Source organism: Panthera leo, chromosome D3, assembly GCF_018350215.1.
Source record: "Panthera leo isolate Ple1 chromosome D3, P.leo_Ple1_pat1.1, whole genome shotgun sequence".
NCBI lineage: Eukaryota > Metazoa > Chordata > Mammalia > Carnivora > Felidae > Panthera > Panthera leo.
In genome coordinates this window covers 32,151,722-32,176,833 of record NC_056690.1, presented here as the reverse complement: position 1 = coordinate 32,176,833, position 25,112 = coordinate 32,151,722, and the positions used below count along the sequence as shown (strand labels likewise).

The 25,112-nt window shown below is 37.9% G+C and overlaps 2 protein-coding genes across 7 annotated transcripts in view; both read left to right on the top strand.

Annotated features, from left to right (window-relative positions):
• The window catches only part of SEH1L (SEH1 like nucleoporin), a 32,943-nt gene extending 15,791 nt beyond the window's left edge, over window positions 1-17,152 (top strand). For 2 of the 3 annotated variants that reach the window (XM_042909428.1, XM_042909427.1), the window contains 5 exons: window positions 6,652-6,750; window positions 11,151-11,291; window positions 12,020-12,177; window positions 13,496-13,646; window positions 16,363-17,152. In XM_042909428.1, coding sequence (XP_042765362.1) covers window positions 6,652-6,750; window positions 11,151-11,291; window positions 12,020-12,177; window positions 13,496-13,646; window positions 16,363-16,558 — 745 coding nt within the window. In that variant the 3' untranslated portion in view covers window positions 16,559-17,152. Of the gene's footprint in view, window positions 1-6,651; window positions 6,751-11,150; window positions 11,292-12,019; window positions 12,178-13,495; window positions 13,647-14,710; window positions 16,269-16,362 lie in introns of those variants that run through there. The other variant, XM_042909429.1, reaches the window with a different exon arrangement.
• Window positions 17,153-21,743: 4,591 nt separating this feature from the next.
• Window positions 21,744-25,112, top strand: part of CEP192 (centrosomal protein 192) — a 131,031-nt gene continuing 127,662 nt past the window's right edge. For all 4 annotated transcript variants that reach the window (XM_042909424.1, XM_042909422.1, XM_042909421.1 and 1 more), the window contains exons 1-2: window positions 21,744-21,812; window positions 22,472-22,643. The gene's annotated coding sequence lies outside the window, so the exon portion shown is untranslated. The remainder of the gene's footprint in view (window positions 21,813-22,471; window positions 22,644-25,112) is intronic.

Here is a 25,112-nt window from a genome sequence, read left to right as displayed (position 1 = left end):
GATTTTATTTATTTATTTATTTATTAAGTAGGCCCCATGCTCAGCGTGGGGCTTGAACTCCCAACTCTGAGGTCAAGAGTCGGATGCCCTACTGACTGAGCTACGTGCCCCTAATAGTTCTTATTTTAGATTTTAATTCTGATAGTTGCTATTATATTTTTTTTAATTTTAAAATTTTTTAAAGGATTTTGTTTTTAAGTAATCTCTACACTCAACATGAGGCTCAAACCCCCAATCCTGAGATCAAGAGCTGCTTGCTCAACCAACTGAGCCAGCCAGGTGCCCCAGTTGCTATTATATTTTTAAATGATTTACTTATGCCTTTGATTCTGCTATGTTAGCTTTATACAGTATTTATAGTCACTGTATGAAAGATGAATTTATCATTTAGCACATTTATAAAGCTTTCCACTTCTCAAGGTATGACTAGAGAGAGATCTTTTTTTTTTTTTTTTAATGTTTTATTTTTGAGAGAGAGAGACAGAGTGTGAGCGGGAATGGGGCAGAGAGAGAGGGAGATACAGAATCTGAAGCAGGCTCCAGGCTCTGAGCTGTCAGCAGAGAGCCCTACTCGGGTCTTGAATTCATGAGCTGTGAGATCACGACCTGAGCTGAAGTTGGATGCTTAACTGACTGAGCCATCCAGGTGCCCCTGATAACCTTTTTGTTCTTTTAAGATTTTATTTTTCTACAGCTAGTGTGGGGCTCAAACTTAACAACCCTGAGACCAAGAGTCACATGTTCCACAGACTGAGCCAGCCGGGTGCCCCGATAGAGATCTTATTTGTGGAAATGTTGATGGTTTTTTAATTATGTTTGTAATTATCATAATTTCAAATGATATATATCCATTTTTCTACTGAGCGATTTATCAATTTTTAGATTGTATATGGACTCACATTTTTTTAAAAAGGAAATTAGCTTATTTTGTTTCTACCTCCCATTCACCTTTCTATTTTGTTACGTTGCTTATAAAACTGGTAAAATGTACATTTATATTTACATTCTGTAAAAATTTAATACATATACAAATATTTAAAAATAATTTTTTTTTAATGTTTATTTATTTTTGAGAGAGAGCGTGAGCAAGGGCGGGTGGGGGGCATGGGGTGCAGAGACAGAGGGAGAGAACACAGAAGTGGGCTCCAGGCTCTATGCTGTTGGCACAGAGCCCTACTCAGGGCTTGAACTCACGAACTGTTGAGATCATGACCTGAGCTGAAGTCGGACGCTTAACTGACAGAGCCACCCAGGCACCCCAACATAAGTATTTGTCTTTCACCACAAGTTGATTCTAAAAGTTAAGTAACAGCCAAATTTACATTATTAGACTGTAAATATTCGTTATAGATGCAAATCTAATCTTTTTCTTGAAAATTATTGTTCATGCAGAATATCTGGTGTTAACTTTTGTTTTATTTTTTTTTTCTGATTTTACTTTTTATTTTTAAAAATTTACATCCAAATTAGCATATAGTGCAACAGTGATCTCAGGAGTAGATTCCTTAAGTGCCCCTTACCCATTTAGCCCATCCCCCCTTCCACAAACCCTCCGGTAACCCTCAGTTTGTTCTCCATATTTATGAGTCTTTCCTGTTTTGTCCCCCTCCCTGTTTTTATATTATTTTTGTTTCCCTTTCCTTATGTTCATCTGTTTTGTCTCTTAAAGTCCTCATATGAGTGAAGTCATATGATTTTTGTCTTTCTCTAATTTCACTTAGCATAATACCCTCCAGTTCCATCCACGTAGTTGCAAATGGTAAGATTTCATTTGTTTTGATTGCCGAGTAATACTCCATTGTATATATATCCCACATCTTCTTTATCCATTCATCCATCGATGGACATTTAGGCTCTTTCCATACTTTGGCTATTGTTGATAGTGCTGCTATAAACATGGGGGTGCATATGTCCCTTCGAAACAGCTCCCCTGTGTCCTGTGGATAAATGCCTAGTAGTGCAATTGCTGGGTTGTAGGGTAGTTCTATTTTTAGTTTTTTGAGGAACCTCCATACTGTTTTCCAGAGTGGCTGCAGCAGCTTGTGGTGTTAACTTCTGATGGATGCTCTGTTTTCTTTCTTGAGTCTTCTGGGTTATACTTGGCTGTCACAATTTTCATATCACATGTTGTCTTTAGATTTTTTTTTTTATTTTGGTGACTGATACACCTCTTAAAGTATATTTTTTTTCATACGGATGGATGGCAAACTTCTTTGAATTCTGACATACCAGAAAACGTCTTAATTTTACCCCATGGTTAATTGTAGTTTGGCTAGTTTTAGAGTTCTAAGTTCAAAATGTAAGAATTTCGAAGATAGTGTCCTTGAGAATCTTTTTAATTTAAGTGTTAATGAGAAGTCTGAGGTCAGTCTAATGCTGGTTCTTTTGTAGGTAGCCTGTTCTTTCTGGAAGTTTTCAGGATTTTTGTCTTAACTACTTTGAGCTCTGTTGCATGTGTATTCTCCTAGTTTGTGGTTTGTCATTTTGACACTGTGATGACTTTTGATGGTAGGAAGTTCTGAATTTTATTGTATTATTATAAATTTTTGAGGCTTCTTTCTTTTGAGAGAGAGCGTGAATGGGAGAGAGGAGCAGAGGGAGAGAAAGAGAATCTTAATCAGGCTCTGCGCTCAGCATGTAGCCTGATGTAGTGCTTTGTCTCAATGACCATGAGATCATGACTTGAGCCGACATCAGGAGTTGAACATTTAACTGACTGAGCCACCCAGAAGCCCCTAGAGAGTTCTGAGTTTTAATGTAACCACGTGTATCAGTCTTTCCTTTATTGTTCTAGTGCTTTTTGTGTTTTACTTGAGGGATTTGTCACCACCTTAAGGTTTTCAAGTGTATTCTGAATGGATTTTGGTTTTGCTTTTCACATTTAGGTCATTATACCTCCTGGAATTGCATTGTGTGATTTGAGGTAGCAGAATTCTAAAATGTATCCAGGATGTTTCTAGGTATTTTTTTACAGTTTTTATTAGGCAAATTTTCATATCTACCAAAAATGATAATACAATGGGCAGACCCTTCACGTATTCATCACCCAGCTGCAATAACTCAAAGCTAGTCTTTTTTTCATCTGTATATGACTTCCCACTGTCCCTCTTCTCCCAATAAAAAACTGGATTATTTTGAAGTAAACCCAGACATATACTATTAGGTGTTGGTCTTTTTTGATTCATCCTGCTTGCCATTTAGTGCTGCCTTTCAAAATGAAGATTCTTGTCGAATTGGAAATTTCTTATGATTTTTAAAAAATTTCCTACGATTCTTTGATAATTTTCTTATGTTGTCTCTGTTCTGCCTTTACGGAACTCATCTTTGAATATTCTTGGATTTACTCTCCCATTTCTTTAAAATGGTTTGGAGATTTACTACTCTGTCATCAAGATCTCCTGCTAGTTCTCTGGGTATCCAGTCGGTTTTTGTTACATGGATATGATATTTCTTTGAGGGTTGTAATTAAAATTTGTGTTTCTTTCTTGAATTACAGTAGGTCTCCTTATTTGCAATAGCTATGTTCTGTAAAGCTCAGTGAACACTGAATGAACCGAACCGTTGCTCCTGTAACCAGAGCACTGTTGCATGTGTATTCTCCTAGTTTGTGGTTTGTCATTTTGACACTGTGATGACTTTTGACGGTAGGAAGTTCTGAATTTTATTTCATTATAAATAATAATAAATTTAGGGTTCTCAAATGGAACAGGTTCAGCCACTGGCTGCTAGTAAATCCAGAGGCAGAGAAATGAGTGGTGATGGAACAACAGAGTAATTTATATTAGTGAGGCCCACACCGGGAAGACAGTGGACTAGTGTCACAAAGGCTGTCTCCAAAATGCTGAAAATACTTCAGGTTTATATAAAGAAAATATGGGATAAAGGTCATTGGGTATGTTTAGCTGTTCAGTAAAGGTCAGGTTAGTCACTGTGTTGAGGTCATTCACTTTGGTCTTGCTGTAGCAGGGCAGCTGTTACTGCCTGAGGGGATAGTTTTGGTTCTCATTATACGATGCTTTTCAGGCTGGGTCTTTTGCCTGAGTTAAGAGATAAGTTGGAAAAAAAAAAATCAGAAAGTACAGACTGAGGTCCAAATGGAGGCAGTTAAGGGGACAAGTGTGTCTTTCACTCCTTTGAGAGATATAGGATTGGTTTCCCATGAGCCTTTGATCACATTTTTGTCAAGTGATAAATACTTAACCTTGTTTTATGAGTGTTTGTGTTCAAAGATACCTTTTTAAGCATATGTTGCTGGTTTGTTAACATTGAAGTCCGCCAACAGCATTAAAACTCAGGCCTTGGGGCGCCTGGGTGGCTTGGTCGGTTAAGCGTCCGACTTCGGCTCAGGTCATGATCTCGCGGCCCGTGAGTTCGAGCCCCGCATCGGGCTCTGTGCTGACCGCTCCGAGCCTGGAGCCTGTTTCAGATTCTGTGTCTCCCTCTCTCTCTCTGCCCCTCCCCTGTTCATGTTCTGTCTCTCTCTGTCTCAAAAATAAATAAACGTTAAAAAAAAAACTCAGGCCTTAACAAAGCTTATCTAACACAGTATTTCCTCCATGAGGCACATTGTATAGTCTTCTTGCTAAGCATAGAAACTAGACTGCACTTCAGTACTACCCATGGGGGCCATTTTAAGTAGTGAAATCACCAACACAAAGCACAAAAATATGAAAAGCATGGTGGTGAATAGAAGGCAACACTTGTTTTCAGCATGAGAGCTGAAATAAGGAGGCAGAACCTTATCTTGTTCGGTCTCAGTATGGACTGCATGGGTCAAATGACTCAAATTTTTTGCAGAGCTGCTCTAGGCATGTTTATGGGTGACCACGAAAGTCCCAAATGTTGAATTTGGGGGGGGGGGGTTACAAACAAATTTTAGTAAGTAGGCCAGTTTATAAATAAAGAACCTGCAAATAATGAGAATCAGCTATATCTACTTTCTCAAAGATCCATTTGTATATCTTGGTCTTTATTTTCATGCTTTTTGTTTTCCTTGTGTGTTAGTCTTTGCTTATCTATTTGTAGTTATGAACAAGAGACTATTATGCCTAGTAGAGAAAACAGGTATTGGTATTTTTCTTCTGCTAGGTGCTCTGTTTTCTTAGTAGGTCACTCTCTTACCTAGGGGTTGGCTGAGTTTCATCTTAGGTGGAGTGTGTTGGCAGGATTTCCTTGTAGGGAGTATAGGCCAAGGGAACTGAGGAAAACAGGCTGGGGTACCCCCAATTGCCAAAGTCAGGAGGACTTGACTTTTGGGATGGAGCACCTTAATGTGTTTTGTTCCTTCTGTTCCTCTCCCTGCCAGTTTTGGAGTGCTGTTTTATTTCAGGGTCTCTTTCCTGTTAAGTTTTGATCATCTCACTTATCCTTCCTCAGACTCTCTTTAGCTAGAGCCCAGTTGGCTGCCAGCTAAGGGGTCTTCTGATTGCAGTTCTTTAAATGAATCATTTCATGATTGTCTCCTTACTCATTCCTGTTCTTTGCATGTATTGAGGAGGCTGGAGTTTGTGGAATTTCTTCCTTACTGATACTGATAGAGCTCTTTTCTTGTCCCCCTTGCATGTCTTCTTTCTTTCTGCTTCCTGTCTTCCTGGAATTCCTTTAAATTTCTTGATTTCTGATGGCACATTGATATCTAGGACTATTATGATGGTGTTATTCTTTCATCATTTCCATGGAATCTTAGGAGGGAGGGGAAGGAGATGTAGGTGATCAATCTACTTTTTTTTTAATTGCCACATTCTGTTTTCACCTTTATGAAGTTGGCAGATGACAGTGTCAAGGTCAGATGTTAAACAAGGGGTAATGTTCACAGAGATATTACTTAATTTGGGTGAGGGAGGCAAAGGAAATCAATATTGAGGTAATTAGGTATAGAAATGAAGAAAATAATGTAACCTGGAGTTTATTTCACTAGAGTTCATTATCTTATTACTTCTCTTGCCTTTTCAAAAATGAATCTAGAGAAGAGAATGACATGTGGGTAGCATGCTTTCTTGAGGTGTGGTCTTTTTCTACTTTTTCTCCTTTTATCAGGATTTCTTATTTATTTATTTATTTATTTATTTATTTATTTATTTATTTATTTTTAAGTTTATTTATTTTGAGAGAAAGGGCCCGTGCGGGGCTCTATCCCACAAACCTTGAGGTCATGACTTGAGCCTACTGAGCCATCTAGGAGTCCCCAGGGTTTCTTCTTTTTGTACAAAGCACTTAAAATCTTTTTGTCATGAATTGGTCACTGTAGGGTTGCTTTTTATTCCATAGTGAATGACCAAATCTTTCAGGAAGAAAAATTCTAAGACCTCTTGGCTGTCGCCTTTTTAAAAAAATTTTTTTTGTTTGTTTTTTTTGGCTTTTTTTTTTTTTTTTTTAATCTACTGAATGCTTGAAACCTTTTCTTTTGGGAAAAGAGCTACTTTTTCTGTCAGCAAGAGGGGCAAGAGGATGGTATTATCTGTCCCCACCTTGAGCATTCTCAAGGACACACCCTCCCAAGGTGTGACTGTGTCAGATACATGGTGGGGATCTAGTCACAGTAGTGGCATGCTTACATGTGGGTTGTAGAGCTACTTGATGCCAGGTTTTTCTAATTCTTTGAATTAGATGTATATTAACTTATGTAAAATAGTTTTTACTCTTCATTTCTAGCTCTCGTGCTCATTCCCCCATGATAGCTGTAGGAAGTGATGACAGTAGTCCAAATGCAATGGCCAAGGTTCAGATTTTTGAATATAATGAAAACACCAGGTTAGTACTATTTGGTCTTAATTATTGTTCTTAATTGCACTTTGATTTTTTAAAATGTTATTTCTTTATTCACTGAATTATGCATCATTCATTACATATTTACTAATTTCATTGGCTATGCCAAGTTCTGTGCCAGGCTACCATAATATAAAATTGAATGGTATAGAGGAAAAGGTGACTGATTTCATAATATGTACTATCTTGCAGAGAAACAAAAAGAGTAAAAAATGGTGATGAATTTTATCAACTGGGAGAATCAGGATGTTAAGGGCTTACTACACCTTGGGAGAGGGGGCCAGGAAGGTTCACTCCAGACAAAACTTACAGGATGAGTGAAAAGTAAAGTGTTAAAGAGGGGAAAACATTCCAAATGGAGAAAACTACATGTGATAAGGTACATGAACAAGAGAAAACCAGTATATTTTTATTGTAGTTGAAATGTAATAGGCAAAAGGGAGTGTGTGAGAAATATGTAAGGCTTATATCTGCACGACCTAGTGTTTTGTGTTTAGATTTTATGGGTGATATGAAGCCATTGAAAGAGTTTTAAGTTGGGGAATAATAGGGTTGGATGGTAGTTAAACTCTTCCATAGGTGTGAAAAGTATTTTAGAGGGCAACATGAGTGGATTCAGTGATTGGGTGCTGTTATAACAGTCTAGGTGGGAGATTATAGTGGCTTTGGCATAGAGTAGTGACAAATGGGGATGGAGAGAAGTGGACAGTGAGAATAATTTAAGAAATGGTATCAATAGAATCTGATGACTAGATTTAGAAGGTGAAGAAAGGGGGATCTGTTGAGATGATTTTCAAGGTTCTGGCTTAATAATTCAATGGGTGGTATGTAATTTCTTAAAATAAGGACATCTGGAAACAGGACACATTTGGGTAGAGTATAGCAGCATGTGAAGTAAAGTCTATTTTGGGTCATGTTGAGATACCTGCAGTACTTCTGAGAGCTGTAAGCTGTGTGTCAGAGGTGTTCTCAGATCTTGTAGGAGAAAAGAGCACCCATCAGTTGATCAGGTAGGCTTCACATGTGCTAGGTAACAAGCACATGGGTCTAAGAGTCAGATACTGGGTAGGGCCAGAAGTGGAAGAGAAGAAAGAACTACAGTTGTCCCCCTTATCCATAGGGGATACATTCTAAGACCCCTAGTAGCTGCCTAAAATCTCTAATAGTACCAAATTCTGTGTCATCTGTGTTTTTTTTCTATACATACATACTTATGATAAAGTTTATAAGTTAGAGTATTAGATTAACAATAGCTAATGATAAAATAGAAGAATTATAACAATACACTGTAATAAAAGTTCTGTGATTGCAGCCTCTCTCTTAAAATATCTTTTTGTGCTGTATTCACTTCCTGTGACCATGAGAGACGATAAAATGTGTATGTGATGAGATGAGATAAAATGCCTATGTGAGTGATGTAGGCATGCTGACCTTCTGACGGTAAATCAGGGGCATCATCTTCTGGATGTAAATTTGATTGTGGGTAACAAACCGTGGAAAGCGAGACTGTGGCTAGTAGGGGGACCAGTATATTTTAATTCCTGTGGGCTCTGAATTTCAGAATGTTACTAGGAGTTTTGAGGGGTTCTTACTCCAGCCCTCTACTTCCCAGATTCTTGATTTCTTCAGAGAGACTGTTTACAACAGTGCTGTCCAGTAGAACTTGCTGCACTGATGCAAATGCCCCGTACTTGTGCTAGCTAATGCAGTGGCCACCAGCCACATGCCACTGTTGAAGCTTGAATGTGGCTACTATAGCTGAAGAACTGCATTTGTTCATTTTTATTAATTTAAATTAAAATAGGCACATGTGGCTAGTGACTGGAGTATTGGCCAGCACAGTTCTAGAATATAGGAACCTTCCTTTAGAACTTTTTGAGGCTTTATAGCCTTGTAAGCTATTAAAGCTATGAACCACATCACTAGCACTTGTTAAAGAGGCTTTATGAAGAGTTAATACTGTTAAAGTGATTTCTTTCAACCTTAGCTGAACAGAATGAATTTGGAGGCATAAATCTAAAACTTTGAATGTGGGACCATTTCTAAAACGTAGGAGAATGAAACTACTTCATAAATAATATTTGAGTAAAGGGATAAATAACTTGCAAGTTAATTCTGAAAGAATATACAGGGCAGATAGAAAGTACCTAAAACTTAAAAGAATTCAGTGATAAAGATAATCCAAAGTTGTGTATAAGTCTCTTAGCAGAATAAATCTAGATTAGGGGCTGGATTCCCTGTATTTGCCCTGTAACAAGGAGCCTGGCAGTGGAACAGTTCCGGGGTTAAGTGGCTCACTTGGTGCAGTGATGACATCAGAGTTTTTGGTATTTTCCTTAGTCATCCTTAGTGTGTTGGTGACAGCTCCCTCTTAGGATCACAAGAGCATTTCCAGGTTTCACATGCAGATACAAAGAAGGGCATTGGCTTTTATGTATCTTTTTGTATGAGGGAGAGAAGAAAAAGTTTTCTCGAAGTACCTTAGCAAGCTTTTTCATTGGGTCCCACTGACCAGAATTGGGTCGCTCACTGTGCTTTAGCTGCAAGGGAGTAGACAGCAAGTGCCAGGCATTTTCTGCATCTAGAATGGCCAGGAAGTGGCATTGGGAAGGTAACTGTGTCTGTGTGTGAGTGTATGTGGGATTGATTTAGGAAGTTACCAGACCTTTTAAGATCAGCCATTTTGGGGATGGTCCTTGTCTGTTTCTTTGAAGTAAGAGTTGTTCAAAGGTTGTTATACAGATTGAACATGTTATGTAGAGGCTATGTGATAGTGGAGTATGTAGCATCCAATTATGAATACCTAACTGAGCTTTCTATAAGTGATAGTAGTAGTAATAGTAATAGTAGTAACAAATAGAAAACATTTGTCGAATTTACCAGTATTGGATATATTTATTTCTATTGGTGAATGAAAATATTAAGACAGACCTAGTCTAGATAATAGTACAAGTGCCTATATTTATACAGGTTATATGGAATTTTCACATACATTATAAAATTTGAATTCTAACAATCACCTTATGAGGAGGGTAGGTAGCTTTTATATTATCACCATTTTACGAATGAAGAAACAGATCAACAAAGTAAAATGACTTGTCTAGGATCCAACACAGGAGTTATGACCAGACAGTAGAAGCAGCAAGGGTGTGGATTAGATTACTCAGGATGATCATGTAGGGGAAGACGAGGTCAAGGAGCCTTGAGGCATGTGCTAGCTTGGAGACATTTGGGGAAAATGTTGGCATGAAAAGAAGGCCAAGCATAGATTTGTTGGGAACACCAGTATATTAGAGGAGGGTAGTGAAAAGGTAAGAGAGGTACCTCTCTCTAACTCCCTCTGTTACATACAGGGTTCTGTGCTTCATTTCTGTCCCTGATATTGAACTTACAATGGAGAAAAACAATAGAAAATTCTTATCTGTTGTCTCCTTCATTATCTTCTCCGTTTGCACATGTAGAAATAGAATTGTAAGGATGAAACAGATTTCAGTATAGTGCCCTTTATTACCATTAGAAGAACTCAGTTCCTCCTGTTATCAAATTCATTTTCCAATTTATACTCAAATACTTAGGAAATTCAGTTACCCTTTTCTTGAAAATAGATATTAATGGCTAATAAATCAGCATCTCATTTTTTTTTTTAAGTTTATTTATTTTGAGAGAGAGAGAACGTGGGCAAGCAGGGGAGGGGCAGAGAGAGAGGAGAAATAATCCTAAGCAGGCTCCTCATTATCAGTGCAGAGCCCAATGTGGGGCTCAGTCTCACGAACTGCGAGATCATGACCTGAGCTGAGATTAAGAGTCAGCACCTTAACTGACTGAGCCACCCAGGTGCCCCAGCATCTCATTCTAATTAAAGTTTTGTTAAACTGTTCTAAGCTAAACTTACAAAATCAAAGAATAAAACCTGGGGGCTTTATATTAATTTTCCAGGGCTGCCATAACAAATCACTACAAACAAAACAATTTATTCTCACAGTTCTGGAGGCCAGAAATCTAAAGTCAAGGTGTGGTCAGCACCATGCTGCTTCCACAATTCTTCCTTGTTTCTTAAGGCTTCTAGTGGCTTCAGGAGGTCCTTGGTGTCTGGCTGCATAATTCCAATCTCTCCCTGTTTTCACATGGCTTTCTTCTCTGTATCTCCTTTTCTGTCTTTTATAAGGATGGTCCAGGATGATCTTGTCCTGAGATCCTTAGTTGTATACACAAAGACCCTTTTTCTAAATTAGGTCACATTCAGTTTCTGGGGGTTAGGCCTTGGTCATACTATATATATATACTGCAGAGGTAAACACTGTTTCATTGTGAACAATGTAAAAAACATGTGGATTTTTAAAAATTTTAATTTCTGAAAATTTTAACATAAGTTGTTTTTTTATTAGGAAATATGCAAAAGCTGAAACCCTCATGACAGTCACAGATCCTGTCCATGATATTGCCTTTGCTCCAAACTTGGGAAGGTCTTTCCACATTCTAGCCATAGCAACCAAAGATGTGAGAATTTTTACATTAAAGCCTGTGAGGTGAGGTTTTGAAGCAATTACTGATTTAAAAATGGTCTTAACTCATGATTATTTTCATTTGTGGAAGAGAATGAAGAGGCAACTGTGATCTGAAGAATGGATTCTTTAATGAACATTTTATCTATAAATATATGAGTTTTGGGGATGGGGAATTGAATAAAGATAGGAGATTTATATTTTCTTAATTGCATTTTATTTAGGCTACTACGATGAATTGGATCCTCTGAATATAATTGGTACTGTGTAAATGTTTGAACAAATGCGAGGTGTCAGGTAACTTAGGGACAATTAAATTAGCTCAGAAATTCTTGTGAATAATGTATTCAGGCTTTAATTTTGGAATTGTGAATTTCAGTTCCTTTTTTTCTTCCTTCTCCCCTTCTATTCTTCCCTTCCTACTGCTTTCCTTTTAAAATTAATTGTTATGTATTTTATTCCTCAACTGTGTTTGGGTGAATAAAGCCTCTTTTGTTGTTCCTTTCTTCCATGAAATAATCACTGAATAATTTTTATGTGGTAGGATCATGCCAGGTGCTGGAGAATCAAATGAAAGTAACATGGCCCAGCTCTCAATGAGTTAAGGTGGGGGAGTATGGGAGGGAACGTGGTAGTTTTAGATATGAACATAATTATAAAATAATATGGTAAGTGTATGTATTTTTTTTATTTAGAACCATGTGTGTAAAATCTTTTCTCAGCATTTCTCAGGAAAATCTTTTTATTAATAGGAAAGAACTTACCTCCTCTGGTGGACCAACAAAATTTGAAATCCATATAGTGGCTCAGTTTGATAATCATAATTCCCAGGTCTGGCGAGTGAGTTGGAATATAACAGGAACAGTGTTAGCATCTTCAGGAGATGATGGCTGTGTAAGATTATGGAAAGGTAAGGTTTTAATGAACGGATTGTTGCTCTATGTTGCTACTTAAGAATTTTCATTTAGAAATGTAAACTCGGAAATATTTTGGAAAAAATGATCTTTCTACAGTTATTTTCAAATTAATGTCTTATATTTGTGTTATTTTGAACCTCTATCAGTCTACCTAGTTCATGGCAGTTAATGACACTTGAATTGTGTTTTAAGTTTCCATGTGGATCTCCTTTTAAAACTGAAAGTAATTGTAACAGAATATGCAGTATCTCCAAAAGGTACCGTTTGCTATGTGTGTAACTTGTGTGACTGCTCTACAAACACAGGATAGAGGTATAGACATCTCTTATTAAATAATTGCTCTAGCTAACCAGCCCTTAATAGGAGAAAATCCAGTATCATCTCCACCTCTTCTCTGCAACTCTCGAAAGTTGAAGAATCTTCTGGCCACTGATTCTGAAAGTTTCTTGTAAATGGCATGCTGAGTGAGAATTCGGTCTAGTAACTCGATGCTAGCTGTGGTTGCTGTAGCATGGTCTACATTTTTCCATGGACGTTTATCTACTGGGTGGAGGTGTCCTTGGTCCTTGTCCCACTCTAGTCAGTGGCATCCCATATAACCTATAGCTTAGCTCATGTACCCTGAGTAGTTACTGTTTCTCAAAATGCAATTTGGCTGAGTCTCCCATGGTCAGTTTTAGGCTGTGGCAGAACCGGCCCAGACCTCCCTTTTCCTCAGTATCATTTGCTGTCAAGGGCTTTGCTTCTCTTTCTTGCCCCTGGTCTTTAGTCAGGACCATCCAGCTTCACTCCAGCAGGCTCCCTAACTTGGGTTTCCTGGGCTAAGGGTCTCCAGTGACCTATTTTGTATTAGAAGAATTAGGCCATGTTGGGTTAGCTACTCAAACCCCAAAGGGGTCCGTCTCTGAGGACATTAAGTACCCACATGACTTACACTTGCATAACCAAGAAGACAGCTCCATAACCCTACATATACAAGTAATCGAAATTCATTATCATGAAATGAAAAATTTATTTTGATATTAAAGTTAATGTGGTAGCTTAGAGAATTGTCTCTGTTAATATTTGTCTTGTAAGGAAAGGAAATGGTAGAAACTTTGTTTTTTAAATTAGTAATTTTTCTAAAACTTTAAAAAATAATTGGTAAAATTGAGATACGTATTTCATTTAAAAGATGTCTTTAACATTTATCTTGAGAGATATGTAGTCCTCTTTTGTTTTTTTCATTGTAGTTTAAGAATTTGAACACAGATTTGTGTCCTTGAACAAAGCTATTAGCCATGTTAATGTATTTGACCATTTTCCTTTCAGCTAATTATATGGACAATTGGAAGTGTACTGGTATTTTGAAAGGTAATGGGAGCCCTGTCACTGGGAATTCTCAGCAGGGAAACTCAAATCCTTCCCTAGGTTCAAATATCCCAAATCTTCAAAATTCATTAAATGGATCTTCTTCTGGCAGGTAGGCTGTTTTTGTGGGAAAACTAGAAATTATCTCCTTTTTAAAATCATTCTGATAGCCAGACTAAAGGTGTGTAATTTCATGGATTTTTAAGATTGAATAAAGAAATTCATACACAATTATAATACTAGAAAAAATTCACTTTGTTAGCTCTGTATTTAGCTTACATAGTCATAATATTTATTAGGTAGATTGTTAAGCCATTAAACAAACTAAATTATATTCTGAAATTTAGTGGTCCGTCAGAAATGTTTATAACTTAAAGATTTTACTTTGCTTCTCAAGTAAGATGAAGAGCAAATCTGGGATAATGCTGAGGATTTTAGTCCTAGATGAGCATTAGTATGTTAGTGTAGCCTTTGAATTAGGTCAAGCTGAAATTTTCAATAAAATACATTAAGCCTTTGTAGATGAGAGTGAGTTAAATGTGTTTTGTGGGTGTTGGGTGTGTGTGTGGGTGTGTTTAAACCTTTAATGGAGATTGTAAGAGAAAATGGTAAATTGTGATTTCTTGATTTTTAGAATTTTTAATATATTTTAGATTCTTGTTTATCTTGACAAACAATGTGATCTGAAGAGTCATCCTTTGTTTTCATATTCAGATTTCAAATATGTGAATTTTTAAGATCAGCTTATTTTAATATGCCTTTGTGAATAATTTGGAATACGATTCAGGAAACTTCAAAGCATGGTCCTTATTAACAAACTGTCCTGTGGTTATTCTGTTGTCATCTTAGAATTCTATTTAAAATTTCTTCAACTATTTTTATAATGTTAAATTTTTATTTAAAAAGTCCTGTTCGATTTTGAGATTTAAGTATTTGCATGTAAACAATTTCAGGTTACCACAGAAGAGATCAGATTATAAAAATGATTTCATGAAACAAAGGATACTACTGTTAATTTAAAAAAAAAAATCTGATTTTTGGTTGCTGCCTGTACTGTGTATATTCTTTTGTAAAGAGCTTTGAAGTTTTGATCTGTATTCTTATTGTGCCAATAACCGTGTGTGTTAGATCTGTGATGCATTTTCCCTTCTCCATTTGTATTATGTCCTTTAACAGAAAGCACAGCTGAGTACCAGCTAACTGGAGTAACTTTGCTGTTTTGCTGCTTGTTGCATGCACACAGGAATGGAAAGCGAGCTCCTTTTCCCCTTCCCCAGCGCCGTTTGACCTCTCCCAAGATACACCAGCAGCCTGCTTACTACTAAACGCAATCCAAAAGGCCTTTAAAAATACCGTGTATATCATTTTTTTTTTGTACTAGCCAGTTTATTGACACTATTTGAAACTTTTGAAATATAAATGGAGAGGCTTTTTGTTGAGACATTGTCACCAAAACAATTTTTTGAAATGTTCCCGAAACTAACATGGGTTTAAAATTAAAAGGATTGTTACTATCCTTGTAAGTAGTTGGGAGGAGGGAAAATACCACTTTATTCCATTTGGAGAATATAGGCTTATTTCTTTTGTTTTCTAAAACAGCGAAAATGATGAATTTTTATAATTTTAATTTGAAGATTGAATAAATATTTTTCATAAAGATTGTTTTGAGTGCTAATCTGTTTATTACCTTTTGTAGAATTGGCTTATACGTGATATTATTTAATACAACTCTGTCATTTCTTTGTAATATTTAAAAAATATTAGTAAAGGAGTGAGAGAAGTAGTAGTGAAATGAAAGTAATTTGACTGTACAGTTTGTGGCCAAATTAAACATATGGTATTGCTTCATTTATAATATGGTAGTAAAATGAAAACATCTTTGTAAGTTTTCAATTCATATTCACTAAAGAGCTAAATGTTTCTAATATGTGCTTGTATATTTTTTATGGTGTAATTCCATGGCTTAAGTTTTCCTTCAAGTCAAAATTTGGAAACATACTATAAGAGGAGCAGTTAAAAATTTGCTGAAATTGTGCATGCACATTAACCTCCACATTCCAAGCCTCAGGATTTTAATTTAGTTGGCTGCTTCATTTAGTTCATATTCTTTAGAACTTTGACCTTGATGACAAAGCTCTAAGTCTTTGTTTGCTAATGTGCTTAAGTATTACGGGTAAGTTATAAAATGGCAAAAGAATAACAATAGGACATATTCTTTGAGCTCTTTTACTTATCAAAATTTTGTACTATTTAAAGTTTTTGCAGAAAAGCAGCTAAGTGTTTTCAAAGATTGTATTTCTTCAGAAGTATATTGCAATAGCTGGCCATACTTTGTGAAAGTATATTTGGATTGGTTCTCAGTGTCCTGTATGCACTACAAAACATGTGCCTGCTGCTACTACAAACGAAGCATTGCTTAAAATAAAAAGCTTATTAGATTTGTAAATTTCCAGGATCGCATCAAATATGTTTCTGAAAGATTAGAAAATGTTTTAAATTATAAAATGTCTTTTTTTGTAACATTCATACTGATAATTTTTTTTAACATTTTAAGTTTAACAGATTGTATTTCTTTCTTTCAAGTTTCTATACTTGCTTAAGCAAGCTTGATTTGAGTAAGGGTCTTGATTTTTGCGATTATGTTCTGTTAGTTTTGGCATGAATATACTAAAGCTTTTTTTTTCCAGCATGTGTTTTCTCCTCTTTGGTTCTCTTTGTATTTACTACTTTTCTCTTTTTCTTCTGTTTTTTTTTTTCTTTTTTTTTTTTTTTTTTTTCTGTTGTTTTTGTTTTGTTTTGGTGTTTTGTTCCTGTCTTCATTGTTTCAGGTATTTCTTTCCCCCTCTGGATTCCCCACGGGCTGGATCGAGATGGTCCAGTTATGCCCAGCTCCTTCCTCCTCCTCCTCCTCCTCTGGTAGAGCACTCTTGCGATGCTGACACTGCCAACCTCCAGTATCCTCACCCTCGCAGACGATCTCTCTCTCGGCCTCTTAATCCCTTACCTGAGAATGAAGGGGTTTAAAACACTGATTTAACACTTAAAGGCCTTATTCAAGTGCTTGTAAATGCTTTCATTCCTGGCTGCTTTTTGTTTTTCTTCATTTTCTTTCAGAAGATTTTTCTAAGTTAGGGTCCGTCTTGCATGTATTACAACCAGAACACAGTGTTTGGAACCTAAATGTGTTTGTGCTTCTGCATCAAAGGAACATTTGCCTCACTGGTTGATAACCTTTGATGAAATGCGATAAGTACAAGTAACGTGAACTATGAGATTTACAGTAGCTGATTTCACTTTCAAAGTGCCTATTCGTTTTATCTTGAACTGTTATGGTGTTAATTTTCTTATGGTTTGTCATTCTGGTTAATGTGAAAGCATATCATAGAGTTCACTTTGCCTTTGAGACATATTAAGAAATGTTTTAAAATTTACAGTCTAATGTTGGATCTGACTAGTTTGTAAAATAAATCATTCCTGTGTATAAAGCAGCAAAACATAATAATGGACTCTGGTTTTTTTTTTTTGAAAGGAAATTGCCTTTTAGTACTTGGAATTACTGTTTAAAGCTTTTGTAATTATTCTCCAAGTAGATTATTTAATAAAATATATTTTAAAAGATATGAATCTGTTGCCTTATGAAAACAGAATGAACAGCTGGCCCTTGAACAACATGGGTTTGAACTGCACTCATCCACTTATACATAGATTTTTTTCAGTAAATGCAGCATGGTACTATAAATGTAGTTTCTCTTCCTTATGATTTTCTTAATAGCATTTTTTTTCTCTAGCTTACTTTACATGTATAACATACAAAATAGGTGGTAATTGACTGCTTATGTTACTGGTAAAGCTTCTAGTCAACAGTAGGCTATTAAGTAGTCCAAGGTTAGAGTCAGATTTTTGACTGTGGGCACATTGGCACCATCTAACCCCTGAGTTGTTTAAGGGTCAACTATATTCTATTTGTTAGACGGTAAAGCTTATATCTCCTTATACAATGTTGAAAAAAAAATCCAAACAATCAAAAAATTGGAGGTAAGCATGACATTTATTTAAAAAGGTAGGACGTTAGTATGTAGACTAACACCTACAACTGACGGATGTTGACTTCCAATCTAATTGCACATTATTTTATTTTTTTTATTATTTTTTTTCAATATATGAAATTCATTGTCACATTGGTTTCCATACAACACCCAGTGCTCCCAGGGCACCCAAAAGGTGCCCTCCTCAATAGCCATCACCCACCCTCCCCTCCCTCCCACCCCCCATCAACCCTCAGTTTGTTCTCAGTTTTTAAGAGTCTCTTATGCTTTGGCTCTCTCCCACTCTAACCTCTTTTTTTTTTTTTCCTTCCCCTCCCCCATGGGTTTCTGTTAAGTTTCTCAGGATCCACATAAGAGTGAAAACATATGGTATCTGTCTTTCTCTGTATGGCTTATTTCACCTAGCATCACACTCTCCAGTTCCATCCACATTGCTACATAGGGCCATATTTCGTTCTTTCTCATCACCATGTAGTACTCCATTGTGTATATAAACCACAATTTCTTTATCCATTCATCAGTTGATGGACATTTAGGCTCTTTCCATAATTTGGCTATTGTTGAGAGTGCTGCTATAAACATTGGGGTACAAGTGCCCCTATGCATCAGTACTCCTGTATCCCTTGGGTAAATTCCTAGCAGTGCTACTGCTGGGTCATAGGGTAGGTCTATTTTTAATTTTTTGAGGAACCTCCACACTGTTTTCCAGAGTGGCTGCACCAATTTGCATTCCCACCAACAGTGCAAGAGGGTTCCCGTTTCTCCACATCCTCTCCAGCATCTATAGTCTCCTGATTTGTTCGTTTTGGCCACTCTGACTGGCGTGAGGTGATATCTGAGTGTGGTTTTGATTTGCATTTCCCCGATGAGGAGCGACGTTGAGCATCTTTTCATGTGCCTGTTGGCCATCCGGATGTCTTCTTTAGAGAAGTGTCTATTCATGTTTTCTGCCCATTTCTTCACTGGGTTATTTGTTATTCGGGTGTGGAGTTTGGTGAGCTTTTTATAGATTTTGGATACTAGCCCTTTGTCCGATATGTCATTTGCAAATATCTTTTCCCATTCTGTTGGTTGCCTTTTAGTTTTGTTGGTTGTTTCCTTTGCTGTAATTGCACCTTATTTTAATGCTTTTAAAATTTGAAATCAGAAAGTACTTGACAATAATTATGGTAAAATGATTAAAACTATAGAACTAGTAATGTTTCTTTTGTTCAGTTTTCTCAAGAATTACCAAGTATTTAAGTCTCTTTAGGACTTGAGAAGGTTGTAATTTGAAAAGTATTTCATATGTGTCTCAATCACATATATAATTGTTAAAATCGTATAATTTATAACCTAATTTTCAAAGGCATCTTTCCTATGAGTAGCCTCATACATTTGATGCTTCTTAACCTGCAAAGGATAAAGAACTGATAAGAGATTAATTTTAACTTAAGGAACATTTGAACTTCCTTGTGACTAATCATTAAAATCTTTTGTCTGTCAAGTTAGCATTTTAGCATTCCAACGTATGAAGAAAAGTCTTTTCCAAATCTCAGAGGTCTTCTGTTAAAGGACTTGTTTTAGACTTGTTGGCTTGTTTAGGTTCAAAGCAAGGGGTCTCACTTAAGACTGAATCTAGCTCAGAATTAATAATCGACACCTTTGAGATTTTAATCATTGTAGAGGTGCTTAGGGTTAGAATGGGATAATGAAGTGAGATTATCCAATTTAGTGAATATTGAACATCTTCTGTGTGCAAGAGACTGTGCTATAAAACACTGGGGTATGTAAAAAATAGAGAAGGTATTTACAGAATTTACAGAAGGTAGTGAGGATTCAGTTTCATTATAAATGTTGAAACACAAAGTGATTTATTTGAGCTGGCCAGGTTTGGAAGCAATGTGGGATTTCAACAGATGGGGTAGTTGAAGCAGAGGAGGGTTGGATTTCCAAGGTGATGGCCCAGAGATGAAAGATGACAGGGCTGTGTTCGGGCAACAGGATATTAGTCTGATGTAAGGTTTATTTGGGGGAGCTGGTGGGAGATTAATCTAGAATCAAACTTTGTGGTAACATTGTAGGCGGCTTCAGATATCCGTGGCTGAGGTTTGCCACTTAAAGCAGTTGGTAAAGGGGATCTATGGGAGATGACTGCCTTTTCTTAACTGGGTAGATATCACGTCTCATTCCCTGGGAGGCATTCATCTCTAGCCCGGGACTTCTGCAAGCTCTACCCAATGTCTAAGAAGATTTGAAATTTACTGGGAGTTTTATGCCTCCTTTTCAGTTGGCAAGTAAGTTTGGCTAACACTAATGTTTTTTGAGTGCTTCCATGTGCCAGTGCTCTTCTAGATACTTTATGTGAATTTATTAATCCTTAGAACAAACCTCTGAGGGAAGTGCTCTAATTATCCCCATTTTACAGGTGAAGAAATAGGCAGATTAGAGCTATTTGCCCAAGGCTGCACAGCTAGGAAGTGAGAGCTAGGATTGAGATTTAGGTTATCTGGCATAAGTCTGTGTTCTCTCTCTTGCTTGCAGATACTTTGGATTATAGATCCTTGTCACTAGAGTCCCACTAGGTTGCTGGGTGTTGGGAGAGCTTGATCGCTTGATTTTTATGGAGGAAAAGGACATTTATGGAGTTGGGTACAAGGGGTGTAGGGTAAATGAATAGACATACATTCCAGCAGTTCACCTCCAGTTATGTGATCATGGTGTAGACAGTTCAGCTACTTTGTGAAACAAGGATGGCTCATTACACACTCAAGTAGCATCCTTTCAGCTCTAAAGCTAATAGGTTTATTTTTCAGGATTCAGAAAATTTCCTCCACTTATCTTTGTTCATTGAGTGTGGACAAGGGTAGAATAGGAGTAGTAATTACAGTTTGCAAATGCCAAGGCTTGAAGGTTTCAAGAAAAATGCCAGGAGAATTGCAGAGACATCAATTGAGTTTGACAGGAGGCTAGTTCTGATAAAATAAGTATGGGATAAATGACATTAAGGTGTGAAAGTGGAGGCAGTTTAAAGGTGGGAGAGACAGAATGGTCTTAAGGTGATAAAACAATCCAGCAACAGGTGAGTTGGTTTTGGGTGGAGAGGGGCAGATTTCTAAAGGTAGAAAAGAACCAGTAGAGAAGGTATACGGGAATGTTAGTTGAGCAGTATTTTAAAGGACGTAGAAAAGTAAAGTGATCAAAGAAACATGTCATTCCCGAACAGGCTAAAATTAGGAGTAAGGGTTGTTAAACTCAATTTTGTGTTTTTCATTCTCTACTCCCAAGTGTGCCGGTGCATCTTAAACATTCAGTAACTGTTGCATGAATGAAGTTAAAGAGTTAGCTTTGGAAAAGCAGGACTCTTTCTCAGACTATGGAAGAAATTTTGAGGTAAAGGAAAGTGAAAGGCATGAAATCGAATTATCTCTATGGGTTCAGTAAAGTAGTAGTTAAAGCAGTGGGCTAAGCAGAAGTCAGTGTGGCCCTAAGGAGAACGGGAAAACGTGGGAATTAGGGAGGAATTTTATCTCCCCTCTTTCCACCCCGGACCATCCTTACTCCGTCACAGAGAGGCGATTAGATGTAGCGAACTATCGTGAAGCTTGGATCCTGAGACATGATTTCGTAATGAAGCTTTATTGCAGTGTATAACATAAGGCAAATCACGACACATTTCAGCGTCTGCCAAGCAGTGATAGAAAAGATCTGCATCTGATCTTGTAAAGACCAAAAGTGACAACAGTACTGAACTCAAGATAGTATTAGCTAATTTGTTCACCAGAAATACTGCTTTGAGTGTAAGGTGATGGTGTTTTGGGGTCCCAGACTCCATACGGTAAGCTTTTTTTTCCCTCCAAGTTGGCCAAGACTTTCATCGCGTTGCTTTCGCTTCAGCTATAGCGGGAAGGACTTTCGCGGGGCGGTGAGCCTTTCGCAACACTCCACTCCTCCGGACCTGCGGCGCGCGGCATCCTCGCTTCAAATTCAGGGACTAGTTGTACTCGCCCAATCACCGGCCTCTTGCTCGCCCCGTCCCTTCTCGCCGTCCAATCCAAGGCCGGCTCTGAGTCCCCGCCCCGTGGCTCGTGCCGCGAACGGACGTAAACCTGAGGGCGCGCTGTACGGCCAGTCCGGGCGGCCTTGGGTGCGGGGGGATATGCGCAGGCGCATTTGCAGTGCCACCGGGACGTCCCCTCCCTCTGGACCTTTCCGGCCAACTCTCGGCTCCCGACCCTGGAGTCGCGGGCTTGGTGAGGAGGGGTCCACTGTGTCTTGACTGTGGTTTGGCAGGGGGCAGATGAATCCACCTTCGGCAGGCATTTTGGTTGCCGAACTGATAGGGCAGTGTCGGTTGGGCCGGGGTAGGGCGCGGGGCTCAGGCTCCGGGCCCGGGACTACGGGGCGCTGGCTGGAGCCCGGCGGTCATGTTCCGTCGGCCCCTTTGCATTCAGCCCCGCCGCCACGCCGAATTCTGCTCAGTGAGTTTAATTGGGCGCCTCCGAGAGATTTGCCTTGAAAGAAACGGGTTTTGATTTTGGGGATCACATTTTTGTGTTCCCCACCTTCCACATGGTGACTTCCAGGGACCAATGCGCTTTGCTCTGGAGTTTCTTGTTGGAAAGTGCCCTTGACTGGAGGTGTTTGCTTCGTGTGTGTCGTGACCGGCGACTCTGTTTCTCCTTTTCATCCAAGACTGACCCACGAAGTAATGTTGTTAAGTAAATGTAGAGGTGTCCGCCAGTGTCACCCGATTTTTCACATTTTGTTTTGGTTTCTGCTAGGCCGCGTTCACATTTACTCCCAGTACCTTTCCTACATTCCTTGATCTGATTTCTGTATGAAGAAAAAAAAAAACATGAAAGGAGACAGTGTTTAATATCCCTATACTTTTGATGTCTCTTAATTTCAGAGTCTGTTTAGTAAAACATGAGGTCCTTTTCAAGGCAGTCGTTTGGAGGACAGCTGTTTTTATGAAAGTATCTCCGTTTGCTGTTACCATTTTGAGGTCATTCGACTGGAGTTTTTACTGTTCCAAAAATCAATTTTTTCACCGAATTTCAGTTTTGTGATCAAAGTTTACGGTAAGCTTTGAAAAGTAATATATTAAATGCATACCTGATTACAGATTGTTTCTTAGAACACCAAGAAAAAATGATGAATGTTAGGGAAGCTTGACAGCATATGGTTTTGAATGTTTAAATTATACGTGTAGACTTCCAATTAATGATTTACGTAAATGAATTTTTATGTACCCAGAAATGTAATTAAAGCCATTAAATATTAGTAAACTGAAATGTGATACTCAAATGTGAAATTCCTGCTTTAAGGAAATAGCAAGAGAAATCCCAAAGATAGCTACATAGTTAAGATATAGTAAAAGGAAAAGTAGTGTTATGTTGTGTTCACTTTTAGGTGATGGAAGAGGGGTGGGTAATGCAATATAGAGGGAATTTAGGGAATTTTTCCTTCTGGGAAAATTTAGGTGTGTAGTATATCCATGGATGGTTTAGAACAGGTGTAATCCTTTCTGGAAATGAGAGACTAGATATTAGATTACATCTCAAGGAATCTTCCCCTGGCTTGTATTACCACTGCTCCCATAGCAAAGCTGTATCCCAGCACTTAACACTGTCATAATTAATAGGGATCATAGTTGATCATAATTGATAGGAACTGTCAGCTCCCTGAGGGGAGCAGCTTCATTTTTGCATTCCCAGTGATAAGTAGAGGGTGTTTCATTGTTTGCATTTGATAATGATTGTTGCATGAATGATCTTTGCTTAGTATCTGAATTTTGTTGGATTTGACTCTAAATAAGGATAAATCCTCAAAGAATTTGGTATATATTTTAATGTGGTTTACATATGTGTAAATGAATGAATAACAGTGATTACAAGGTTGGATGTGGGAAGGCTACTTGGAAGTCTTGTGCAATAGTTTAGATTAAAAGATGATAGGTGGCAGATGTTGGGAATATAGAAGTGGATCTTAGCTCCAGAGATCTATTTGGAGTTAGAAATCTATTTGGAGTTAGAAGCACTGGAGTTTTATAACTAATTGAGAGAACAAGAATAGGGATAATATAGGTAAAATTAAAGATAATAGGAAGAGTGGGTGGAGGAAAGGTAATGAGTTTGGTTTTATATTTGTTAACTTTGCAGCACTTAAGAGCCAGTTAGGGGTAAAGTAGATGTCAAAGAGCTATTTGGAAATAGGAGTTTAGAGCTCAGGATAGAGAGGTCTGGGCTGAAGGTGATTTCAAAATGAGGAAGATGGCATTAGTGCAGAGGAAAAGATTACTCTGGGGCAGACTTGCCTGGCTGTGAATCCTCTGATCCTACTTGTGCTTTGTGGCCTGGAAAATTCTCATAATTCCCTTTCTTGGCTTCAGTTTTTTCAGTAGTAGGAATAATGACTATGTTGCAGATTTGATGCAGGGATTAGAGAAATGTATATAAAGTAGTTGGTGCATTATCTGGTAATAGAGTAGACACTGTATGTCAGCTAGATAGCTAGGGGTTATAGATTATTTCTTTCAACTCATTTTTTGTTCCAGTTCATATTCCTAACTCTGTATAAGTTACTGAGTATATATGGGTGAATGAGATTGACGTGTCCCTAAGAAACTGATATCCTAAAATCAAAGATGTTATCAGTCATTCATTCATAAATATGTGCTAGGCATTATTATAGGTGTTAGGTAAGAGTGATGGACGGATAGGCAAGGTTCATGCTCTCAGGGAAAAATATTTTTAGTGGGGGAAGAAAAATACAAAAATAGTGATGAGTGCTGGAAGAAGTTAAAACAGTTGTGAGAGACTGTGGGGCTACACTTGATTAATGATGAGGGATCACTTCTCTTACAATGGGACATTTAAATTAAGGTGAATGTTAGGAAGGAGCTAGCTTGTGCAAAGATCTAGTGGAGTATTCTAGGCCCCAAGGCAGGGATGAGCTTGGGTGTTATAGCAACAGAGACACCAGTATGTGGTGAGTGAGCCTCAGGACTGGAGGGTGGGGTGGCTCCCTGAAAATTTCGATAGGGGTGTGGTACCTGGTTTGTATTTAATGGTCCCTTTGGTTGCCATGTGGAGACTTAGCTGTAGGGTGGTAAGAATAGAAGTGTGGAGACTGGTTGGGAGCCTTTTCAGTAGAGGAGAGTGGTGATAGCAGACATAGAAACATGTAGAAAGATATAGACCTGTTTTGCCCTCAGGAATGGGCTCCACCAGTGGATGTGTTTTATTTGGCAGCGGTGTTTCTTACCGAATTGAAATGTGTTCAAGTGGGGTCTGTAACTTCTAGTTGACCTCCACTTGGAGTCCTATTGTCTGATAGTATTTGTGCCTAAAAGCATTTGAGTTTGAGTTCCCTACCTAAGGGTCTAAGATGTACATTGCATAACCTAAGCTCTGAGATCGGAATTCTGGGTATCCCTACCATGTAAGAAACAGAGAAAGATGTCAAGTGACATACAGAAGTTGTAATTTGGATTCTTCTAAGACACTTGGCTGTGAAGAGGAGGTGAGAAGGTGGTGGCAGAAAGTACT